At 39.1% G+C, this 23581-nt stretch overlaps 4 protein-coding genes across 7 annotated transcripts; 2 read left to right on the top strand and 2 right to left on the bottom strand.

Moving 5' to 3' along the window:
• Nucleotides 1–2518: 2518 nt before the first annotated feature.
• ly97.3 (lymphocyte antigen 97, tandem duplicate 3) lies at nt 2519–4230 on the bottom strand. The gene is made up of 4 exons (XM_088429148.1): nt 4140–4230; nt 3584–3654; nt 2781–2903; nt 2519–2695 (listed from the first exon to the last, which is right to left on the bottom strand). The coding sequence occupies exons 2-4, from the start codon at nt 3630–3632 to the stop codon at nt 2583–2585; spliced, it is 285 nt and encodes a 94-aa protein (XP_088285274.1). The 5' UTR covers nt 3633–3654; nt 4140–4230; the 3' UTR covers nt 2519–2582.
• Nucleotides 4231–5357: 1127 nt separating this feature from the next.
• Nucleotides 5358–8555, top strand: LOC148414682 (gamma-crystallin N-A-like). Its single transcript, XM_088429147.1, has 4 exons — nt 5358–5439; nt 6644–6892; nt 7983–8128; nt 8305–8555. Exons 1-4 carry the CDS (start codon nt 5419–5421, stop codon nt 8438–8440), a joined length of 552 nt encoding a protein of 183 aa, XP_088285273.1. The 5' UTR covers nt 5358–5418; the 3' UTR covers nt 8441–8555.
• Nucleotides 8556–10753: 2198 nt separating this feature from the next.
• Nucleotides 10754–19862, top strand: pter (phosphotriesterase related). 4 transcript variants are annotated; one of them, XM_088429145.1, is made up of 7 exons: nt 10754–10838; nt 11271–11716; nt 12497–12762; nt 14112–14252; nt 15060–15140; nt 15214–15292; nt 19401–19862. In XM_088429145.1, exons 2-7 carry the CDS (start codon nt 11285–11287, stop codon nt 19443–19445), a joined length of 1044 nt encoding a protein of 347 aa, XP_088285271.1. In that variant the 5' UTR covers nt 10754–10838; nt 11271–11284; the 3' UTR covers nt 19446–19862. The 4 variants fall into 4 exon arrangements, with proteins under 4 accessions (XP_088285271.1, XP_088285270.1, XP_088285268.1 ...); XM_088429144.1 differs by having other exon boundaries at nt 15060–15292; nt 19401–19858; XM_088429142.1 differs by lacking the exon at nt 19401–19862 and having other exon boundaries at nt 15214–16403.
• LOC148414680 (complement C1q-like protein 3) lies at nt 16784–22098 on the bottom strand. The gene is made up of 2 exons (XM_088429146.1): nt 21179–22098; nt 16784–19729 (listed from the first exon to the last, which is right to left on the bottom strand). The coding sequence occupies exons 1-2, from the start codon at nt 21791–21793 to the stop codon at nt 19550–19552; spliced, it is 795 nt and encodes a 264-aa protein (XP_088285272.1). The 5' UTR covers nt 21794–22098; the 3' UTR covers nt 16784–19549.
• Nucleotides 22099–23581: the final 1483 nt, after the last annotated feature.

Raw genomic sequence — 23581 nt, 5'->3', positions numbered from 1 at the left:
ACAAATTTTAACAGGGGTTCACAACCTTTTATCAATGATGAAAACCTTCTGAAATATTTACTGTGTACTGTGCCATCTGTGTCTGATTACATTTTTGTTGTGGTGTCTCCAGGTGTATTCAGCAACCCCATAGGATAAATTGTGTAAAATTGTCTGTTTTGTTTTTGGTTCATCTACTGGAAAATTGCAACAGTAATGACAATGTGCATATGCATAAAACTTTACAAAACAAAGTATGTGTTGCCAAGGAGAATTTATAATACAATTTAGCAATAAGTTGCTCTATGTTCCCGCCGAAAAAAATGGACTCAGAAAGGTTGGTATGCATTTTCATTCAATTAATGCTGAAAGTGTCATCTAGATGATTTTCCAGGATGAAAGAGATACAGTGATCAAGCTCCAGCGAGAAAATATGAAGCGTTGCAAGAATGAAAAACACTCCGCCGAAAGGTTGATGTAGGTATGTGGAATTGAGTGATTCCCCCACTAGGGTAAGACATTGCACAGGTTGGTTGAGCAGAGAGATGTCTCAAAGTCAGGATTGCGATGAAACCAATCATATCTGGAACTTGTCATGCAATCCTGATATGAGAGAGCTGATAAAAAAGGAAAAAAAAAAAAACATTGTTATTAACACCAGCCCTGGTATACAATTATCATGATGTGGAGGATTGGAAATCAAACATAATTTGCCAATTTTGGGTGCGGCATCTTGATGTATAAGCCCGAAAACATTCACGTTCTGAGCATCCGAAGTAGATTAACAGTTAAAAGTTTGAATACATTTTTTTTTTTCGTTTAAAAAAAAAAAAATCCAGAATTGCAGCTTAATGACTAAGTTATCAACTGTATGAAAAAAGTTGATGGAAATATAGTATTTGGTAAACAAAAAACAACATTTATCGGAATCAAAACAATATGTTTTGAAATGTATATTCTTTACAATGTGAATGACGCTCTATGACCTAGAATCAATTTCAGTTCACAGTTTTCTCTTTCCAACTATTCTACATTAGATGTTACAAATACGTTTTTGACTGATAATGCATGTGAATGGATTTTCACTCCTCCGACATACTTACAATGCTTGTACACGGCAATTCCACAGAATCTTTCATCTGGTTCACATTGCTTCTCAGTCGCTAGACATTCATTCCCCGATGGTCCAGGCTCACAGTAAAAGCACATCAGACTTTCACCTGGGAAAGAAAAAGAAAAAAAGCTCGAAGAAATAAATAATGATCCGATGACTTCGATCCTGAGCTCACAATTGAACATTGTATTTTCTTTCAGTTTTCAGTAAAGGCATACGCACCGGCTGTGAAGAGCAGGACAACGCTCAACGCCAACAGTAAAATCTTCATTGTGTTTTTCTGAGAGAGAAAATTGTTACGTTTAACAGGCCGCACCCCTCACAAAAAGTCACGATAGAAAGTTAAGACAAAACCCTTCAAGTTGTGTAACATTATCTCAAATTTTTGTATTTCTTCATTTGCATACCTTGGTTCTTGTACTCTTCGATTTTTTTTCCCGACTGTGATACAGCTTTGCTGTCGTTCTGTTTTGTACACGCTCACATTTACTCATCATGTTTATGCTGATTTTTTTTTATTTTAATCCACCTGGGTGATGATTACTAATGAGATGACACTTTCATGAGGACAACATATTGAATGAGCAATTATGGAAATGTCACTTTTTAACAGTTTATATGCAAATAGTTCTCTAAATAAACAGGGTGAACTTAATTCATTTCTTGAGGTAAGACATTTTTAAATTGAATAAACAATTCTAATCATTTTCCATTTTTATTGTTTTCATTAGTTTATTTAGTGAGAATAATTTCAAATTATTTAACAAAATAAAAACATTCAAAGTAGAGTACATGTTCAAACCAGCCCTGGCGCCAGGATTTTTTCCCCTCTCCTCGGTGCAATGGAGGGCTTACAAATGATTTATAACTATATTTTAAATTATTGATTAAAATGTTCGGAAGGCCTAAAGGGCCTCTGTGTAAGATTTAGCCTGTTTTTCATGAAGAAAGAATAAGTTAAATGATTATAAATTTCAAAAACTTGCAAATAAATGTGTTCTTGATGACCAACAGTATGTTTTAAATATAATTGTCGGTCTTGTTATCATTAAATTATATTACATGGGTGGGTGGCTTCTCCAGAGGCTGCCATGTTTGTTATAGCTGCGGAAAATGCTAAATGCAGCACCTCCTGCTGTCCATAATGAAAAACTGTCACATTTTACACAGTGTCCCTTAAAGTGTCCCCATGACCTACCCCCAGCATAGTGTCATCCCTGTTGCTGGAATTGTGCTGTTAAAATATTGCTTCTTAGGAAAATACTGCATTAACACATTTCTCTAGTTTGCTTAAACCTTGAGAAGTATTTGACCGTTTTTTGTGGTGGTGGGGGATATGTGATGAAGGTATTTACTGTCTTTAAAAATATGTAATGAATGAAAAAAACAATGCAGTGAAAAAAAATCAAAAACCAGGCTTAACGCTTAAGGGTGGAACTTTTTTTTTTAAGATGATTATGATGATACAAAAAGACATGTATGTGCTTGTTTATTCATCTAAGGTGTTGCACATGTTGCTGCTGCAGCACTTCATGGAGATGAAACTGTTCATCTTGAGCAAATTACAGTCATCCATGGCCATGCACTTCTGGTATTGGCCGTCTGAAGGAATGAGACAAGGGAGAAGATTTTAATTCAAATATAAAACATGCCGTTCACACGTTCTCAATGACCAAACAAATCTCACGTGGCTCCTGGAGGAACTTGGCGGCAGCGCAGCCATCTTTTTCCGGTTTGCATGTCTCCACTGTAAGCTCACACTCCCCGCCGGCTGATTTTGGCACGCAATGATGACAGTTGAGAGCTTTGCCTGTCCAAAAACACAACGGAAATCGTGTCAAATCAGCAGAGGTCTTGCTTCAGGAATCTGAAGGCCACTTAAAAGTCAAGGGAAGACGAGAAACATGACATGAACACCAATTTGCCTCGTTTATTAGGAACCCTAATTGGTCTTCAAAACCCTATCTGGGGGAATTGTAAGTGGGCTTTAAAACCCAAGAAGGAAACTGGAAATTCAGTGTAAAACTCTCTCTGGGAAACCCAACTGCAGTTTAAAACTTTATACAGCAGTAAAACCATTCATTCAAACCTGGTATAATCTATTCTGTCCAGGGGCGGAGCTACATGGTGTCAAGGGTTGGCCATAGCCCCCTTTGACTCACTGGGATGTTGTGAAACCCTGGCCACTCCATTAAAAAATATGTCTAAACTCCTGATTCTGCCCTTTTTCCGCATTCATGCATATGAGACAAAAGATTTTGAAAAAGACAGAGAATAGCAAATAAAAGCACTGACACAACCTCAGCATCTTGTGAAAATCAATGAAATTGCTGCTTTGCTAATGATTTGCTAATGATTTGCTGATTTTGACATATACACAGAGCACAAAATAAACATGCCCTCTTGCCACCCACCCGCAAAAAAAAAAAAAAATCCATTAAATACACGTGTGTTGATGTTTGTTCAGTGCAGAATAAGTGTCACCCTCACCTGCGACAAACAGCAGCGTGACGCTTAAAGCTAGCAGTAATAACTTCATTGTGATGCTCCCGCAGTGTAGCCTGTGACAGAACAAGCAGATATTGCATGTTACACATAATTGCCAGCAGAGGGCTTCTGTGAAATTTATTCAGGGCAGAAGCTTGAATTTAACCATTGATTTAAAGTGAGGCAATATAATCTTGCCAGCAATTACAAAACCACAAGCTCCCACTTTAAATGAATTTTCAAAGAAAATGTTTCCCTTTCAAAATAAACATAAAACGGATAGTTACACCCTTGTGCATTAAAACAACCACATAGCTTAACTTTAAAATCTGCTATCTTAAAGCTAACACTAATTGCATTGCAGCTTGAAACAGACAAAATGCAGTGCAGCTGCACATATCAGGAAATATAACAATAATCCCAGTCATATGTTCTAAAAATACACATCACAACAATTCACATAAGCAATGCATCAACAAGTCAAATTGAAGTATTTAGCATGTAAAAAGTCAAAGTACTTAACAAAATCAACACGCTAGTTCTTTTAAAGTATACATACCTTGCAGACTTGAAGGTCTCTAGCCAGTAAAAGCGACTTGCCGCCTCTTTTTATTGCCAAACATATTTGCTCATCCCCCTCGTGGGTTCGTCCGTCCATGGTTACATGTGCGTCGCCGTGTTCAGGGGTCAAGGCTGGCGTATCACCTAATGCAAGATGTGTCCGCCCATTTGCGCCACGGCACTTGAACAAATATGACTCACAATGATATATTTTGGATATTTCTATCTAGACACAAAGGATATACGGATGTTGGTCAAAGGCTCGGCAGGTTTCCACCTCAGACAATTGTTTGAGTAGCTTATAAGAGCATTTTATTAACCTTATTGATTGCCACATTTGTTTGTATTGCTTTATTATAATAATGGATCATTGACATATCATGAATGTGAACCCTACCTGCATAGAAGAACAAACATTTGTCAAATATAGCCTCCCTAAAAATGTTCAACGCCACCTTAAATATACTCTAAATTAAGATTTTGAAGCGTTTTAACGTGATTTACTGGTCACAAAAAAGCACCAATATAGCCAAATTACAGAGATAGTATTAAAGCAAAATAGCTTTAAAAATGTCGCAAGTAGTAGCACTGACCTTTTTAAAAACATAATTTAGCAGGTGTTAACTTCTGAGAATACAGCAGGTGTTAGCTTCTCAAATATAGAATGTTAGCTGACGGTAATATAGCAAAATAGCACTTAAAAATGTAGTGAATAACAGCACTAACCTCTTTAAAAACAGAGCATTGTCGGGCATAATGAAAAATTATTTTTAAGAATATAGGAAATATTAGGTAGTATAGCTACAATATCGCAAGTGTTACCATAAAAAATAGAGCTTGTTAGCTTGAATGAATACAGCTATACATCTATAGACAAATACTATCTATTAATCCAATCAGACAATTTACAGTGACTATACCAATGCCAAGGTAATGAAGATTGAGCAAATGAATGACACATTCAAAGGATTAAAGCTGGATCACCACCTGAATAAAATGTACAGTACAGGCGAAATTTTGACAAGTGTGTACAATTTCACTAATAAAACAGCTCGGCAAACATGAACTGGCAGAAATGTGTAGATGCACAACCTCCGCGTTTGAAAATGAAAACCTCTCTGGCTCTATTGTGAGCCAAAGTCCTACCTCAGCACTGGCTCAATGTAAGAAAAAGTGCCCATGTGGCAAAATGTTTAAACCCACCATTGTTACGCTTTTGTATATATCCTCGGAGCCAGGCTGGCGGTGGGGGTTTGGAACAGCTACAACTGGTGAAAATGTCTCAGAGCTCAGGAAAGGTGAGTACCCAAACCGGAGGAGGCCGCTCCTCTAAAGAAGGTCAAAAAATAGAGATATTGTAGTTATTTATTTATTGCAATCTGAAAAGGTTCATCACAAGGCCTGTTTACCCTAGCCTATTAACATTGTGGCAAGTGCTGCAATTTGCATGCCAGATGGCATGGACAAAATCATATTTTGATACGTGGTTGTATATTGCAGTTGATTTTTTTTTTTTCTCATTCACTTTACGCTTGCGCATATACCAAAAGACAGAAGAAGGTATTACAAGAACATTTGAAGCTAACAATGGGCCCTTTTAGGGAAGGTTTTGGGGAGAGTTTTAGTCTAAATTTATGTTACATATGAAATTCATCTACAGTATAGCTAGATAATGCAAAATTTGTTCGGGGGTTTGCAAGTAAATTCTCTAAAGAATGTCTGAGTGTTGCTTTTTCTTTTTAATGAGATTTTTTTATGATATGGAAATTATTGTGCCCAATGACCACCAAATAACGTTTTTATATACACGTGTACAAAACAGATGGATAAAGAAACTCCAAACTCTAATCGCCCAAAACCTCAGTATTTTTTAAAGCTTTGAATCTCACGGCTCACAGATGGGATATGTGCAGTTCCAAATGTTGCCAGAAGAGGACGCACTCCCCAGTAAATATAAGTTTGGATTCGGGTTGAGAAAATCAGTAGTTAATACTTTTTCAATAAACTACTGTATTTTGAAAAAAAGTGTGACATCACAAGTTGGCGAATCATTAAAGCCACCAATGAATTAAATTCAAAAGAAAAAAGGATTAAAAAGTCGAGCATCTGTGCGGTAGGAGTCAAACATTTCCGGCCAACCCAGAGTTGTGCCCCGCCTCATTTTTTATTAAATTTGTTGACCCCATCCTCGAATCTATAGGTCAATTGGGATCCAAAGATACATTTTTAAAAAGGAATACTTTTTTGTTTGTTTGATTTAATTTGGCCTAATATCTTGCGATGATTGCAATCAGAATTTTATGTCACCAACGCTGCAGTATTAGCCTTTGTGGAGGAAAAAAATGCTATCAAAATGGCTAGCACTAATGCTAGCTACTCCAGTGCAAGCATGGCACTTCCACACCACTGATAAAATTGCATAAACCAAATACTACTATGGCATCAATCAAAGTAAGCATTATTGTTTTTCTATTACAAACATTGTGTACGTTTTGATGGTAGATCGTGCTGTACGAGGGCAAGAGCTTCACTGGCCGGAAGCTGGAGGTGTGCAGCAGCTGTGACAACTTCCAGGAGCGCGGCCTGCTCAATCGCGTCAACTCAGTACGAGTGGAAAGCGGTGCCTTCGTGTGTTTCGATCACCCGGACTTCAAGGGTCAGCAGTACGTCTTGGAACGCGGCGAGTATCCTGAATTCCAACGCTGGAGCGCTCACAATGATCACATGGGCTCCTGTCGGCCAATCAGAATGGTTGGTGGGCAAATTGCTGGTGTTTACAATCAAATTTTGTTTTAAGATGATAGCACTATTTTGAGTTATAAAGAGATGTTGTTTTGTCTTGTCATATTTAATATGCTGACCGTTTTTTCATGCACAATCAATACATTTAAAAACACATTTTGAACATTTAAAAAAGTTTAATAACCAATCACAGCTCAGCTTGTGATTGTCACATGACCAACAGGTGAGCTATAATTGGTCGTTATCTGAGCCTTGAGCACATGTGATGTGATTTTCAGTCAACAGCAAATTATTATTTTTTTTTAATTCATTCACTGCCATTGATGGCTATATACGTTGAAGATCAAATTTTTACTGAGTTGGCGGTGAATAACTTAAAATTTTAATAGCTTGTTTCAATGGACCACACCGCCCTTAGTATTGTTTTATATTTTAGTCTGTTAAATATGTACTAAGCAATAACGATTTGAAATACCAAAACAAATGTTAATGAAAGAAATTCTAATGTCCAAAGAGTTAAAAGTAATGATTGAATGTGAAAACTAATTTAGTCTGCAAATTAATTACCTACAAATTATTAACTTTTTTTTTTTACTGCTGAAAACAGGTAAATAATTGTTCTATACCGTTAATTATTAGCAATGAATGAGTTTGAATGAGGACTATTATGACATCATTTTAGTGTAATTGATACATTTGTACAATAACACATCATCAAAAGCTAGTGTTGTAGGTGCACTGGAAAAGTTGAACTGGAGTAGCAGTTGAGCATCTATTTTAGTGGCCCATCAGGATTTCGCCAGCATGTCCAGATTACTCACTCTTTTGTGATTTATGTCCCCAAGGTGCCAAGTGTTGACTTTACTGCTCCATAGTTGCATCTTTTTTTTTACACACAAAAAAGTAACAAGCCTATTTTGACAAATAATAGAATAAATAAATAGTAAAGTTGTATAGTATAGTAATAGGATAGTTTCAGTCGTAGTGGCAAAATCCAAAACTCTTCAGAAAAGTAAATATGTTAGTACAGATACCTAAAAAAAAAAATCCACTTAAGTAGCCAATTATTAGTACTTCATTACTTGTGCTTCTCCCCAAGCACGGCGAGCACTACAGGCTGGAGTTATTTGAGGGAGACAACTTCAGTGGCCAGCGTGTGGAGCTGAGTGAAGACTGCCCCTTGCTGCAGTCCAGAGGCCTGACTAAGAGCTGCATCAAGTCCCTCAAAGTATACGGAGACGGAGCGTATGTACATCTCACACCACACACATTTAAAAAAACGTATTCTTTATTAGCTCAGATTTAAATAGTCAATTTTAAGACTTTGGGCTTGCGGTGTGACTTGACCTTGACCTGACTCGATACTCTTTGTTTTCTTCTGTTAAGTACCAAGAAAAAAAAGTAAACACTGTCTTTTGCAGCTGGGTGTTGTATGAGGAGCCCAACTACCGCGGTCGCATGTATGTGGTGGAGCGAGGAAACTACAGCAGCCACACCGAGTGGCAGGCGGACAACCCCAAGATCCAGTCTGTTCGCAGAGTCGCCAACTACTTTTAGGATGGTGATCGGAAGCTCTTTGCGGTTGTCTGGCTGAAAACAGTGTACGACACACTCGCCGCTTCACTTTTGTACCGCCTTACTCAGATGCCACAAATAAAGAAAATATACTATATTCCTGCTAGTGCAATGATTTCATTTTCCAACCTGTACTAAGCATGCACATGTTTTACATTAGTCAAATCTCAAGACACAACAACAAAAAATGTCACAAAAACTGCATACATTGATGTAGATTATGCGGAAATAAATGAATGAAACGAGAATAAAATGACATTAACAGATGTGAAATTAATTAATTCAAATACATTATGATCTGGAATCAAAGATTCAAAGTAAACAAAAGTCAAGAACTCTTACAATGAATGAGAAGAAAGGAAAATACTAAAAGTAAACAAATTGTTGTCAGTGTTGTCAGTGTAACATTTTAAGCAAAAATACAATTTTGTCATTTCTAAATACAAAATGCATGCCTTCTATTGGTCAAGAGGTGGCGCCAGATTACAAATAAAGACAGACAACTTCACATGAAATATCCCCGCAGCCAAAGGAAAATACCAGTACTGTATACAATAACAAATCTTTACAATCTTAAATATAGGTTATTATGATATGCAATGGGTTGAAGGAGAAATTAGCATGATTTGACCTTCATTTTAATTTTCTACAACCAGTGTTAATATTCATGGATTATTCGTTGGGCGCATGGCATTAGATACTTTGAAGCCCTTTACTATAGTTGTTGTAAAGGGCTATAAAAACGGTTGAGTCTAGGGGCCAAACAGCCAGTCAATCAATGATTTACAGTACATGTATAGTAAAAAGCATACCCATGAAACTGAAGTGTATATTGCAATACTTCCGACAGTGTTTTCTTAGGGGGTAGTGGAGTGTGGATATTGGTAGTGCGAGGTTATTCATCCCTCTCGAAGAGACTGTCCTGGCAGTAATGTGTCTGAAAGATGGGCACTGTGCAGACAAATGAGTGTCACTCTGCTTTTTGTCACTAATGAGGAACCCTGCGGCGGCACCATAGTCACAGTGTATGAGTAACACGCTGCTCATTTAACATGTGAACTTTGCCTACTGGATTTGTCATTGGTCCAGTATGTATGTGTGTGTGTGTGTGTGTGTGTGTGTGTGTGTGTGTGTGTGTGTGTACTGTATGTATTTATGTGTGTGTTTGTGTGTGTATGTGAATGTGTGTGCGTGTATGCATAAATTATATAAACCATAGACAAACTCTTTTACTGTAGTAAGTGAACACAGTGTGAGTATGTTGAGCCATGAAGGAGCCAGATGGTCTTCAACAGGAACATTGATTACAAGGTGGACCCTGTGATCAGTCAGCATTGCACTTGGCACATAGCCAACTAGATGACCAGACGAGAGGATAACGTGACTAATTTGTCACACTGCTTAGTCTCAACAAGAAGGCCAAGAAAATGTTTATCCATCCAGCTATTTTCAAAAATTGAACCTCCTGGTCAAAGACAACCCAACTTTGAAACACTATCTCAAATTTATAACCCACTTTGAAACCCTAAACCTAGTTTTAAACCTTATTTGAAAACCAAAACATAGATGGAAACCCCTAACATTAGTTTAAAACCTTATTTAAAACTGAACTTTAGTTCAAGACCCTAATTTGGAACCCTAACCCTGAAAGAAAAACAAGAGCTGCTACACAACATACTTTATAATCACTGCTGTATGAATGCATGAATAATGTATCAATTGTAAGTGTTTTTGAGTGTCTAGAAAAGTCTATATACAAATGAAGCATTATTATTATTATCATCATTATTTTTGTTGTTGTTGTTGTTATTAAAACAGAACAAATGGGTTTGCAAAAATGGCAACAATGTTTAGTTCCACCACACATTAAAGTGCAATATAATATAATATAATATAATATAATATAATATAATATAATATAATATAATATAATATAATATTATATAATATTATATAATATTATATAATATTATATAATATTATATAATTGAACTTTGTGATTTTCTAGGAATTTTACAATTGCTCATATATATTATTATAGACTTCGGTATTAGTGAAGTCTATGATATTACATTTACGTTACAAAAATGTGAGAAATCATGAACATGATCGGATAATAACTAATAAAAGGATATAAAATGAATTAATCTGTAACAATAACATTATGACTTACTTTGTGCAAACTCGTCATTTCAGAAGTCTAGATCAAACAGGTCACCTTTTATATTGTCAGTACCAAAGTAGCGGTCTGTATAGACTGCTTGTAAATCTCGTAAAATCTCGCGATAAATCACTTTCCTCCTCCCGCTGCTCAACCTGCTCTCATAATCCTTTTGATAGTGCCTCCATGTAGAAGGAAAACCCGAGTAGCAGATTTAAGGTCAGCACATTTCTTCCACGAATTAAACGTTTTTTAGGGTTTAGTTGGATGAGAGTCAAACCTCTACTTAACAATGTTTTACACCGCTAGCGCCGTTTATAACGTTTTGGCCGAAATTAATCGCTTAGTATCGTGTTGAGCTTGGATGGAATAGTCATGTTAACCCCGAAAAGTAGGTCGTTAACGTCCTATTTATGGATGACCTAGCAAAGCCTTGTCATTTCAAAAAGAGCGTGACCCCCCCTCACCTTTTCACTTCTTGTTGTTGGCCAAATGAAGTCCAAACTTAAGTTTTCGTCACTTAGTATTCTGGAGTCCAAAGGTTTGCGCTCTGTTGAGCTTGTCTGCTCCCCTGTCATTCATCCTTGCACTGTCTGGCATACTGTCAAACATTAACAGTACACAATCTTGTTTTGCATGCACTTCATTCAGTTTGACGAGCTGTCATGGCCGAGCTGAGCGGGAAGGTCCAGACCGTCCTGGGTCCGCTGGACCCGGACCAGCTGGGCCGCACCATGACCCATGAGCACCTGACCATGACCTTTGAGTGCTGCTACGTCCCCCCGCCGCCAGAGAACCGCCAACCGGCCGAGAACCCCTTCCACATGCGCCATGTGCACTGGCTGAGGCAGAACCCATATAGCTGCCACGAGAACCTGCTGCTGTGCCAGGAGACGGATGCCGTGCGCGACGAGCTGATGGCCTACAGGAAGGCTGGCGGCGGGAGCGTGGTGGAGAACACCACCACCGGCATCGACCGAGACCTGGCTACCCTCCGGAGGCTGGCCAAGGATACTGGGGTCAACATCATCGCAGGGGCCGGATTCTATGTGGATTGCACGCACTCAGACCAAACAAGGAAAATGAGTGTGGAGAAGGTCTGATTGCTTAAAAATATCATAAAGTATCACACAACTAAAAAGAAAAATCTGACAATATTCCACTACAGAAAATAGTCAAAGAACACGTGAAGGAAAACTACCGGTAAATATTTGACTTAGTATAAAAATACTATGAGGGATTCAAAACCAATAAAAAACAAATATTAGAGCAGAAAGCCTTTTGTATTAGAAAAACAACACAAAATTATGAAAGGTAAAGAAAAATACACAATATTGGGTTTTTAAAGTTTCTCATGTAAAAATACTAGGGAAATAAATAAAAAATATGAAGAAAATAGTACAACAACTTAAAGAAAACTATGCAATTTTTTTGTTTAAAATAGTACCGAAAAACACTGAAGAACGAAAACAATTAGATGTAAAATTACAAAACTATGAGAGAAAAAATATGCAAAATTACAAAAATATGTGACAAATACAATAACAGAAAACACACAAATGTCAGTTTAAGAAAATCATAACATTAAAAAAAGAAAATCAAAGTTTTTGACGCAAATTGAATACATTTAAAGCGAAATGATACGTACAATAAATAAGTTACGCAAATAAATGTCCTTGTTACAGAGAAAAAGCAATAACAATGTCAAAGATGGAACAAAAAAGTAAAAGAAAAAAGTACTTAAGTATTAGACAAAATACACACAGAATAAAGACGAATATTTGATGAAAATAAACCACTAGTACAAAGTTTGACAGCTGCACTCATGTGACATGGAACAGGTTAGCATCTGACATGGCTCGCGCTTTCTTCCCCAGCTCACGGACGTCATCTTGGGCGAGGTCCTCTACGGCGCAGACGGCGCAGATATCCGCTGCGGCGTGATCGGCGAGATCGGCACGGGTTGGCCCATCACGGACAGCGAGAGGAAGGTGCTGCGGGCGGCGGCCCGCGCTCAGGCCCAGCTCGGCTGCCCCGTCATCATCCATCCCGGACGCAACGCCGCCGCTCCCGCCGAGGTCATCCGCATCCTTCAGGAGGCGGGCGGCGACATCGGCAAGACGGTCATGTCACATTTGGACAGGTGAGGAATGCGGCCAGAGTGCAAATACCTTGCGACACCTGTTGCCACCATGTGGATGTTTTTTCATCAGTTTATGCCTTTATTTCTTAAAAATCTTCATTTTTTTTCCAAATCTAACGTATCATGTAAAAAAAAGTTTTAGATTTCCTTAACTAACAAACATAATCCTACAATTAGGCATGGGACGATATCAGATTCTGAAGGGATTATAACATTGAGCAAAAATATCACGATATCGCGGTATTGACATTAGAGCGCCAAAATATATCATTTTAAAATATTTTTTGCTAAATAGCCATTTGCTACATTTTCAATTGAATTTCATTTTCAAACGAAATGTATGGCATAATGCAGGAGTTGTTATAACAAACATTTACCTGGCTAAATGAAAATAAAGCTGTAAATAAAATCAAAACTAACCTTCAGTGAGCATTTTTTGTTCAACAATAAACAAATATATTAATTCTTTCTGATTGAACACATCCAATTTCAACTGAAACATGCAATTGCGAAAATACAGCACAATATTAAAAACATGACACGCAATTTGAAATAAACGACCATCGTTCCAACTACTTTACTATTACTTTATGAATCAATTAATGGTACAATTTCATTTTTTCTTTCTTTCTCCAGCGTCTTTCTCTTTTTCTCTTCTCACTCTTGCTCTCTCTCGCCCTAGCTCGCTTGCTAGCTCACTGCAAGTTTGTATCTCTCCCTCTCGCACGCTCGCTAACGATGGCCTATTTTGAAAGCCGAACTCTTCCGCACAACTAACCTGGTTTGATTGAATGGGGGACAAATACGACAGATGCACAGAGAGATACAATACAAAATTAACTGGTAACGGTCACTATTTGAAGGTTTAAAAAGCAGGATTACAGATGCTATAACATTCCAATTTTCTTAAGCAAAAACTGGAGTAAATGAAATTATTTCCTTTTTTCCTCTTTTTGCTTCCAGTTTTATGATTTGTCCTTTTAACCTACTAGTAAATCATTCTCAATCATTGCTGCAAAGTTCCGTATTTTACTCCTTCAGAAGAAAAACACATTTGAAATGTCAAAATTCAGCATAAGAAGAATTACAAAGATATTAGAGTAATCAAGTCACCAATTATTCAGGAAACAATACAGAAATATACAAAATAATTACAATAATTCTAGAAAAAAACTCAAAAAATGAACAGATATTGAGGAATATAACAGCACTGGATTATAGAAGATATTACATTCAATATTCTTCAGCAAAAACTCTCTTAGAGTAAAACTACAATATTTGACATAAAAATGCAAAGCTACCTTTTTCACTTTTCTTTTTTTCAAATCTGGTGTCTTGTGCTGTTGCAGGACCATCTTCAACCACTCTGAACTGCTGGACTTTGCCGAGATGGGGAGTTACCTGGAATACGACCTGTTTGGAATCGAGACGCTTAACTACGTCTTCAACCGGGATGTGGACATGCCCAGTGACAGCCAGAGAATTAACACGTCAGTACAACTGCTTGATTCGGTTTTTACATTCTTATAAAACATGATGATTAAAATGTAGTTTAATACTTAAGTCATTGACATTGTGAAGAAAAAAAAATACATGGATAGAATTATTTGGTAAACAAAAAAAAAGTTACATTTTTTCTTAATCAAAACAGTATTTTTAATGTGTATCTTTCAAAATAGGCAACTTTTTGCCAAGATGACAGTTTTGCACAGCTTATCGATAATAACAAGGGACGAGCAAGTACTGATACCGGTGTCGGTGGCAGCTGATACCAATAGCGGTTGCTCTCATGGAGCAGTTTTAATCAAAAATTAAATTACAATGACAATAGAAAATTGCCATTCATTTCCTTTTGTCCGCTATTTTGATAAATATTCTTTCTCTCCAGTGTTGTGTAGATTTTGTGTCAGCAAGACAGCAAAGTGAACGCCGTCCCGCCCAAAGAAATAAGGCATCATTGAAAAAGCCGGAATGTCTTCTGCAGAGGATGCTAGGACTTAGTAAGGTAGCTCGGATGAGTCAAAAGATAGACAAAAAGGAATGTCCACTACAGTTGACGCAAAGGCACAGGCCAGAAATCGGTCTGACACTGACACCGCGTTATCGGTGCTCCCCCGCCCTTTGTTGATTTTTAAAATAACAATTTAATTGAATTTATTTATTTTATTGCCCAGCCCTACTGGTGATAATGGACAAATCATTGATTTGGTATGATATCTGAGACATATCAGAGGACTGAGGTTTAAGTGCTCAATTGTTGTTTGTTTTTCCTTCTCTGTCTCCTCTTGCACATTCAGCTTGGCCTTCCTGGTGAAAGAAGGCTACGAGGACAAGATCTTGATGGCGCACGACATCCACACCAAGGACCGCCTGTGCAAGTACGGCGGCCACGGCTACTCGCACATCCTGCGCAACATCGTGCCCAAGATGCTGACGCGGGGCATCTCGCAGACGCAGGTGGACAAAATCCTGGTGGACAACCCCAAGCGCTGGCTCACCTTCAAATGAAGCCAGGCAAGAAAAACGGCAGGTAGTTTTTCATTTGTTTAATGAAGCCATAATGATTTTTTTATTTTTTTTTCCATCGCGGGATGACGAGCCAACAGCGAGATGTAATCTGACCGTAATGAATTCATTTGGGCCTTCGATCAATCACAGGGTGTAATTTTGTCTCTCATGATGAAGATGATTGTGATGAAATTAAGCACCCTAAGTAGCCCACCGGGATTTTTACGCAGGACATATTTTGGATTCCAAGAGCAATTTTATTTGTGGATTGGATGGAATTTGGTGAATTCTTCTCAAATGTCAGGACAAAGCCTTGTGGTTATATTTGTGACAAAAACACAAAACAAGGCAAAAAAGAATTAAGCGACCTGATTTTTTTTTCTCCTGGCTTCTGATGATTTTCTTTTTAAACATGTTTTTAACTCATTACATAAGACAAAAATAATGAAATTTAAACTTTTCAGATTCAGATTTTCTTGTTAAGTTTTAATAATGCAAAAGTGTTGTAAAACAATCAAAAGTTCTACCTGTAATTCAATTCATTATTGTTGTGTTAAGAAACAAAAAAAGAAGTGATTTTGTTCAAAATGTGTTTTTAAATTTGGCTGATAAATCAGTTTTCACAATTTTATCCTGCAAATATCAGAATCGGCATTATAAAAAAATCCACATCAATCAGGCCCAACTAATAGGCAATTTCCGTCTTCCCCACAGATTAAAAAGAGCTTGTGGAAACATGGAAATTAAAAAAAAAAAAGGAAATTTAGCATATTTAGACTTTGGGCTCTTGGTCCTGCACCAACACTAGTCCTGTAATTGCATCATTTAACGCCACATAAATGGTTGTCAGGTTAATCTGAACCTTTATGAATGCCATAGCCTCCCCTGCTTTCGACCTGCTTTCGAAGTGGTGCTTACTTCCCCTATATTCGTTAGTACTTATCGTACTAGAAAATAAGTACAAGCATATACTCCATTTTTGTTGTTGAAGGTTTCTGTTGCAGCTATCCATCCCTGCCGCTTCTCGTTAAGTTAGCGGACTTTGATTGTTTGACTACTTTTTTGATTGACGTGTCACTTTTGTCAGTAATCTTCAACTGGGTGTGACAAATAAACACCTTTTTGGATTCTTATTTGAATGATTGTTTGCTCTCTGAACAGCACACAGTCACTCATAACCTAATTCGGCATTTTAGCCAAAGGATGCACACAAGGGATGCGAGTGTGATCACTAAGTGGTCATGCCATGTTGAACTTTGACATGTTGTCACCATCTGGGAGAAATTTCAGCTTCCTAGTCTTACTTTAATGCCTTCCCTTTTATGTAAATCAAAGAATTGGACAAAATACAGCACAAGGGTTAAAAATCACAGTCCTAAAAAGAAATGGAAATCGTTGCACTCTTGAAGGCGAGATTCTTTTTCCCGCACAACACTTTTCTCGAGTTATCAGACACCCATTCATCGATTATAATAATACGTTCGAGTCACAAATAATTTGGTACAACTTTAGTCCACAGAGACTCACGTGAATTTATTTCATATTTGGATTACATACATATCGTTGAATTGACTGTCAGCAATCGTTCACCAGCAGCTTTGCGTGAATGCCAAACCCGCGTCTTCCAATCCGTGTTACAAAAGCGCACGCGTGTTAGTGAAGCCGCCGCTTCCTCACGAGCGCGTCACTCATCAGTATGCCGCGCCCGCCCGCCCGCCCGCCCTCTCGGCGGCGGCGACGGACGAGCCGGCCCCTCGGCGGCACGTCCGACGGGAGGCCCCAGATGAAGGACGCGCTCTCCTCTCTCGTCTGGGAACAGGTGGCTTCACAGGGTGACTTCGCGCCGTGATCAATGGCCGCCGCGGTCGGGGCCAAACTTTTGATGAATCTTGCGGGAGGATTAAAACTGTAAATTATATATTATGATATTCATATTTGGGTGGGAGCGGTGTTTAGGGGTGGGGGAGGTTGACAGCGGGTGGATCGATGGCGTTTCACCGGGGGGTCAAGGACGTTTTGCTGTCATGTGTGCTGACAAACCGTTTGGCCGTCGCGCTGCCCGACCAACTGTCACGTTGGACGAGAAGAATCGTATTTTGATTGCAAGATGGCAGCTTTTTCCAATTATGCATCACTCCAGATTGCTTAAACATGCACCAGCCCCCCCCCTCCCACAAATAAAGGCAGATTGATACTGAGGATGTGGTTTGTTTTCATTGGTTCTGTTCCTTCTCACACTCAAAAATCAGTGATTGTTACACAGCAATTCATGTGACCTCGCTCTCCTCTTATTGGTCGCGTGAATGTAAACACAATGGTTCCGTGTACAATGAATCAGTAGGTCAAGGTGGGAAAATTTCTCAGAGGGAGCCCTCTATTTCATTTTTTTTCCTGTAACATATTCTCTGTTATTCACAAAAAAGACAAAAATATCTATCCCGTTTTTCTAAGCCATGTCCAATGAAAATTGCGTGCTCTGGTGCCATCTTGGTCCCAAGAAAATATGTTACGTTGAAGTGAGGAAAAAAGATTTGATTCAAAGTCTTTTCATATAAAAAAGTATTACTTTAGCACAATATTGTATATTTCTACTGCGTTATACATCTTTTGTGGGGAACATTATTTTCTTGCATAGTTTTCAAATTCGCAGGGGATGATTCTATGGCAGTGGCTCGTCACCTTTTTTCAAGATGTACGCCTTGTGAAATCAGCGCAAATGGTGGAACATCATATGTTTTATTTCTGGCCCATCTGGCAGAAAATTGTGTCTCTAATAATAATGCAGAGCCATATGAAACTTAACAAAATAAAAGCATATAGGTTTTGCTAAAGTGACAATTAAACAACAACGCAATTCATGTTCCAATTAATTTGCTCTTAATTCAAATACTGTTTGAATACTGTTCTGTTCCTGTCTGCATTAAAAAAGCAATGAATTGGATTTGCTGATACGTGCAGAAACCTTTGTTAAAATAACAAGCTTGTCTATCACTTGTACTATAATGTTTGTGTTAGAAAGGGATTGGGTCCTACCACAAAGAGTGAACGTTCTTGAATTATTAATCTCGCAAAAACTCATAATTCCTTGTAGATGCCACAAGATGGTGGCAAAGCATAACTTTTACCATTTGTGAGGACAATTGCTTGTCTAACTATAGCTCCCTCTCTCACTTCAACATAAACTCTGGCTCCTTGGCACCAATATGATCCCAAGGCAGTAGTTGTAAATTAGACATGCTTTGCCCTGAGCAGCAAACTTTTTTTTTTTAATGTCAATTTGACGTCAGTAGTCGTCAATCCCGGTGAATGACTTAACCTGTGTATCCGCTCATTGCCATTTCGACAGTTTATTTTTTTCAACTAAGTAGATTTCATTCAAAGCTCCATAACCATGATTTTTTTTCTAATGTAAATGTGCTTTGGCTCAGTAGACGTTCAAGAAACAATTTTCAAACACAAACAAACTGTGCCGTTTGATTTACCTGCATTGCCGACTTATAAGGAAGTCATGTCATTTTTTTTGTTTACAATATATTCTATGCACCCCCACTAGTCTAAACATGGCATTATGATTATTTGTGAAACATGATTTAACCAGCAAAATCCTCCCGTCTTTATCGATCTGGTTTTGACCATCTTGCCATGTGCTGTTGACTGAAAATGACATCACAATTGCTGAGGGCTCAGGTCATGGCTCACCTGCTTTCTGAGTTTGATCGTCGTGATCCGTGATTGGTTGTTCCCCGAGCAACTGTGATGTCATTTTCACTCGCCAGCAAGTGGCAAAATGGCCACACACCCTGAGATGGACAAAAACTCGTGAATTTTGCTGCTTCATTCATATTCCACAAACGCTATTTCAATCAGAATACTGTGTTTAGAGAACTGGTTTTGCATATAACCTATGAGAAAACCATTTTTGACATGACTTGCCCTTTATTGAATGGGATTGAAAATCATTCTCGAGTGTATGACTGTTGTGTATAATTGGAGTTCAAGACACACATTTAGCGTGTTATATTACAGTATACGGCAGCGGCTACATTACAACATGGCAGCGCTTCACAGTTCATCCATCTTGACACCAATCAAACTACATGTCAACAATTACATTACAATCTCCCCGGCAGGCTCGTTTGGAGAACAAGGACGATGTGAAGCTCTGTCTCTACTAATCCAACAAGTGATGGAGCGTGCGAGGGAGGAAGCGAGCGAGAGAGAGAAAGAGAGAGAGCAAAAGCCAGCCGGTTTGTCTTTTTTTTTTTTTTTTTTTTTTTTCTCAGTCGGCGTACAGCATGAAGCCCGAGAAGGTGCTGTACTTGTTGTTGTTACCACCGTGCGCCTTGCCACCGTCCAACTTGATGTAGATTTCGTCGCCGGGCTCCAGGTGCAGCACCACACTGTTGCTGGCATAGTCGTAGTTCTGGTCGGCATCCTGCGCAATGGCGCTGGCGCGCACCTGAACAGAGGAAAAGGGCCATTTCATTAGGTAAGGCTCCACTGACCCCCTGGGTAGAAGATGATGATGCTTTTCATTAATTAGCATGTTAGTTACAATAAATCCGAATTTTGTAGCATGTTTTTTTATACTCTACACTAAAATGAAGTTTTACAGAGAGTGTGTGCACAGAAACGAAGAAACACAAAATAATACAAAAAACTAACTTACAAATATTAAAAATATGAATTCCTTGTACATTTTATCAACTTTAAAAACTATATTTTGGGAGGAAGAGAATATTAGGAACAGCTCTCAGTTTAAACCATTATGGATGTAGTTGAGGTTTATGTGCTTCATAAAGCTTATACAACCAAATGTGGTCCATGGCTGTATGTAAATACATACAGTACACTGCAATGAAGCTACATTTAGATAACATAATTTCATCATAGTCTACAATTTCTGTTGGTGTATGTTGCCGTCAAACATCTCAAATTTTGAAACATTTCAAAAAATATTATATATATATATATATATATATATATATATATATATATATATATATATATATATATATATATATATATATATGATGGTTTTTCACAAAAGCTGGTTTATGTTGCGGTTTTGACAAAAATATGAATTTTTGACAGAGATGTCCATTTTGGGATTTCTACAAAACCAACCTCCTCAAGGTCACGACTTTCATTTGCCAGCAGCCAAAAGGTCAAAATTGAATCAAAGTGTGACTAAAAACAAGTGAATAAGGGACTATAAATGTGTTTTACTCAAAACACGCTATTTCAACATTCAAATTACTGTAACTAGCCATTTTTGAACTATGCCTTTATGCATGATATATCATTTTCAAGGGAATCTAGTGTAGAATTAGAATATATCAATATCTCAATTTTTAATTTTTGGTGACAAGCCTGATTTTGTGAAAATGCATCATACGTGTATATGTGCATACATATGTCAAGTATTTTAATAAGGTAATAGGAGATACTTCATTGTTGTACTTTTGTTTCAACGCTAATATTTTATAAGATACGTAGTACGGTCCTCTTTATGGTGTTCATCATTCACATAATATGATATCACTTACCCATTCATCCAAGAATCTGTTGCTGCCTACGGTAAGTTACCTTTTTATAATAACTACTTGCATATATTCACTCTTATATAATCCCTCTGGGGATAGTGTAGGTGTACATGATATAAAAGTTTAAATATGATGTATAAGAGGATCAAGTTTATGGCAGTACTACATCTGAAGTTATGGAAGTTATGTTCACATGGACGACGATTCCACAATATTGAACTATGTACTTTTAAAAGAAGTTGGTGATTCCGCGCAGTTTACGGGCTTTGTGGTGTCTTTAACGATTTAGATTATGCAAATTAGATTGCGTAACGCGCGTGCGTAAAAGCCGCGCGTAAACATGTCGGAAGGGAAAGGCGCACCTGGTTGTTCTTGCAGAGGTCGGCCCACATGCTGGTCCCGTCGCCGCCTCGCATCAGCACGTGGTACGTAAAGTAGTAAATCCCCGGAATGGAGCAGGTGAACTTGCCGGTGGCGGGGTCGTAGTGGTTGCCCAGGTTGGTGACCACGTCGTCGAATTTGAGCACCTCGTAGCCCTCGTGCTGCTTCTTGAGTCCCGCATAGAAGGCGATCTTTGGCACCGTGTTGTAGGTGGCCGCGCTTATGGCGCCCGTGGGTCCGCTGGCCCCCGGCGGACCCGGGGGACCGGGTGCCCCTCGCTCCCCGGGCGGGCCGGCGGGTCCGGGTGGGCCCGGCTCGCCCGAGGGGCCCCTCGGACCCGTCCTCCCCGCGCGTCCCGGCTCGCCCTGCGGACCCTGGATGAAGGTGGGCAGCGATTGCACCAGGCGGTTGTCTTTGACCGGCTCGCTGGCCGCCGGCGCCGTGGCGGCTGCGGTGGTCCCGTGCGGGTCGCACACCATCTGGCAGGCGCCGAGCATCTCGTAGCGGGCCGGGGCTCCGGCCGAGTTGACCATGGCCGGGATGAGCACCACCAGGACCAGGACCAGCGCCACGCCGCACACACCGGTGGCGATCATGTGCGCCCTGCGGAGCGGCTGAGTTCTGCGAGCCGCTTGGTCTTCCAGCCTGCTTGCGGGCGGTGCCTGAGTCGGAGGGAGAAGCAGCCGGGGCGAGGCGCGCTCGTAGGGAAACTTTTACGATTGCCCCTTGGACGCGCGCTGGGGGAGCATCCGCGGCTTTTTACGCGCTGCTGCGGCATCCGTTCCAATGGCGCATCTCCTCCCCCGCCTCAATAATAATAATCACAATCGGTGGGAGGGGAAAAGAAACAAAACAAAAGAAAACAATGCAGTATGAGAGATTTCGATCTACTCCACATACGTTCCGGTGCTTGTTTATGCCTACTGTGCACCGAGAGCGAATTCTAATGTTAGCAGTAGAGGGGAGATGAGGGAGGGAGGGCGCTCGGGAGGGGTGATGGATGGGAGCAGAGAATACATGTGTTTCTTCAATCACAGCGCGGAAAGTCGACAACAACAACCAAAACATCACAGAGGCGTGATTTGAATGCCCCTTAGTGTGCACGTGGACTGGTTTGTAAAGTTGAGATGAAAAAAAAAACATCCCTAGTTCAAATGTGCCTCCAAACTGAGAAGTTCAACGTTATCAGTCGCCTTTTACCAAAATGTTTGTTTATTTGTTAACTCGGATAACTTTCTTCATTACAGTAATTCACTCATCTAATTCTACACCATGGTTCTCAAACCGGTCCTTGAACGCCGCAATCCTGCATGTTTTTGAAGCTGCTCTCTTAAACACACATAATTCATTTGATTAGGATCATTTTTTTAGTTCCCGCTGGGCCTGCTGATGAGCTTATCATTTGAATCAGGTATTTTTAAGACAGAAGCATCGAAAACATGCAGAATTATGGCCCTTGAGGACTATAGTGTGAGACCTATGTTAGGTCTCAAACTCCAGTCCTCGAGGACCGCAAACCTAAATGTTTTCGATGATTCTGTCATAAACATACCTGATTCAAATGATTAGCTCACCAGTAAGCTCTGCAGGAGCTTGAAAATGATCCTAATCATTTGAGTCAGGTGTGTATAAGAGAGCAGAATTGAAAACATGCAGGTTTGCGGCCCTCGAGGACTGGAGTTTGAGACGTATGTTCTACACATTTAACTGCTCTCATCGGCAAAAAAAAAGAATGTTGACATTCTGAACATTGAGGTGTTCTATTTTTCCTGCAAAATACTGTACGGTTTTCCCTCACTTTAGCACCCATCACATGCTGCCTCAAACTTCTTTTTTTTTTTTTTTTGTGCAATTCTTATCTCGGGGTAGGCAACTCCAGTTCCTTGTGAGCCGTATCCTGCCTGTTTTTACTGTCTCCCTTTCCCATCACACCTGATTCGAATGATCAGCTCATCAGCAAGCTCTGGGGAAGCCTGATAACTAACGGTCCTAATCATTTGAATCAGGTGTATTTTAAGTGAGATCAGAAGCAGGTAGAATGCTTTTCCAGGAACCGGAGTTCCTTACCCCTGGCCTGTCTTGTTCTGTGATTTGAACTTTGAAAGGGTTTAAACTTCATGCCTATCTCTGAAAAATTGATTACACTCTTAAAATGGATAGTAAACAAAAACCTCATAATAAAGGAAAAAATAAATATATTAAAAAACAGTCAAATAAATGAGTTTTTTACATCCTCCTGTGCTTCATACAACGTTCTACAGTAGTTAGTGAATACTACGATCATGTTGAAAATTACAGGTAGTTCACCACTAAATGGCGATTTAAAAGTTCTAACACTCACTTTAAAATCATCTGTCTTCGCTTGAATCGGAATTCTAGCTATC

Source organism: Hippichthys cyanospilos, chromosome 12, assembly GCF_059441005.1.
Source record: "Hippichthys cyanospilos isolate Australia breed blue-spotted pipefish chromosome 12, RoL_Hcya_1.0, whole genome shotgun sequence".
Lineage (NCBI taxonomy): Eukaryota > Metazoa > Chordata > Actinopteri > Syngnathiformes > Syngnathidae > Hippichthys > Hippichthys cyanospilos.
Note: the sequence above shows the minus strand (reverse complement) of the source record. Positions and strands in the feature narration are given on the sequence as shown.

What these genes read in the sequence shown, in the direction of transcription:
- ly97.3 (XM_088429148.1), bottom strand. Translation starts at nt 3,632, where the DNA reads ATGAAGTTATTACTGCTAGCTTTAAGCGTCACGCTGCTGTTTGTCGCA. An exon ending in CACGCTGCTGTTTGTCGCAG is followed by an intron (nt 2,904 to 3,583) that starts GTGAGGGTGACA and finishes GTTTTTGGACAG; the next exon opens with GCAAAGCTCTCAACTGTCAT. An exon ending in CAAGTTCCTCCAGGAGCCAC is followed by an intron (nt 2,696 to 2,780) that starts GTGAGATTTGTT and finishes TCATTCCTTCAG; the next exon opens with ACGGCCAATACCAGAAGTGC.
- LOC148414682 (XM_088429147.1), top strand. Translation starts at nt 5,419, where the DNA reads ATGTCTCAGAGCTCAGGAAAG. An exon ending in CCTGTCGGCCAATCAGAATG is followed by an intron (nt 6,893 to 7,982) that starts GTTGGTGGGCAA and finishes CTTCTCCCCAAG; the next exon opens with CACGGCGAGCACTACAGGCT. An exon ending in AAAGTATACGGAGACGGAGC is followed by an intron (nt 8,129 to 8,304) that starts GTATGTACATCT and finishes TGTCTTTTGCAG; the next exon opens with CTGGGTGTTGTATGAGGAGC.
- pter (XM_088429142.1), top strand. Translation starts at nt 11,285, where the DNA reads ATGGCCGAGCTGAGCGGGAAGGTCCAGACCGTCCTGGGTCCGCTGGAC. An exon ending in GTCATGTCACATTTGGACAG is followed by an intron (nt 12,763 to 14,111) that starts GTGAGGAATGCG and finishes GTGCTGTTGCAG; the next exon opens with GACCATCTTCAACCACTCTG. An exon ending in ACCAAGGACCGCCTGTGCAA is followed by an intron (nt 15,141 to 15,213) that starts GTACGGCGGCCA and finishes GGCATCTCGCAG; the next exon opens with ACGCAGGTGGACAAAATCCT.
- LOC148414680 (XM_088429146.1), bottom strand. Translation starts at nt 21,793, where the DNA reads ATGATCGCCACCGGTGTGTGCGGCGTGGCGCTGGTCCTGGTCCTGGTG. An exon ending in ACCTCTGCAAGAACAACCAG is followed by an intron (nt 19,730 to 21,178) that starts GTGCGCCTTTCC and finishes TCCTCTGTTCAG; the next exon opens with GTGCGCGCCAGCGCCATTGC.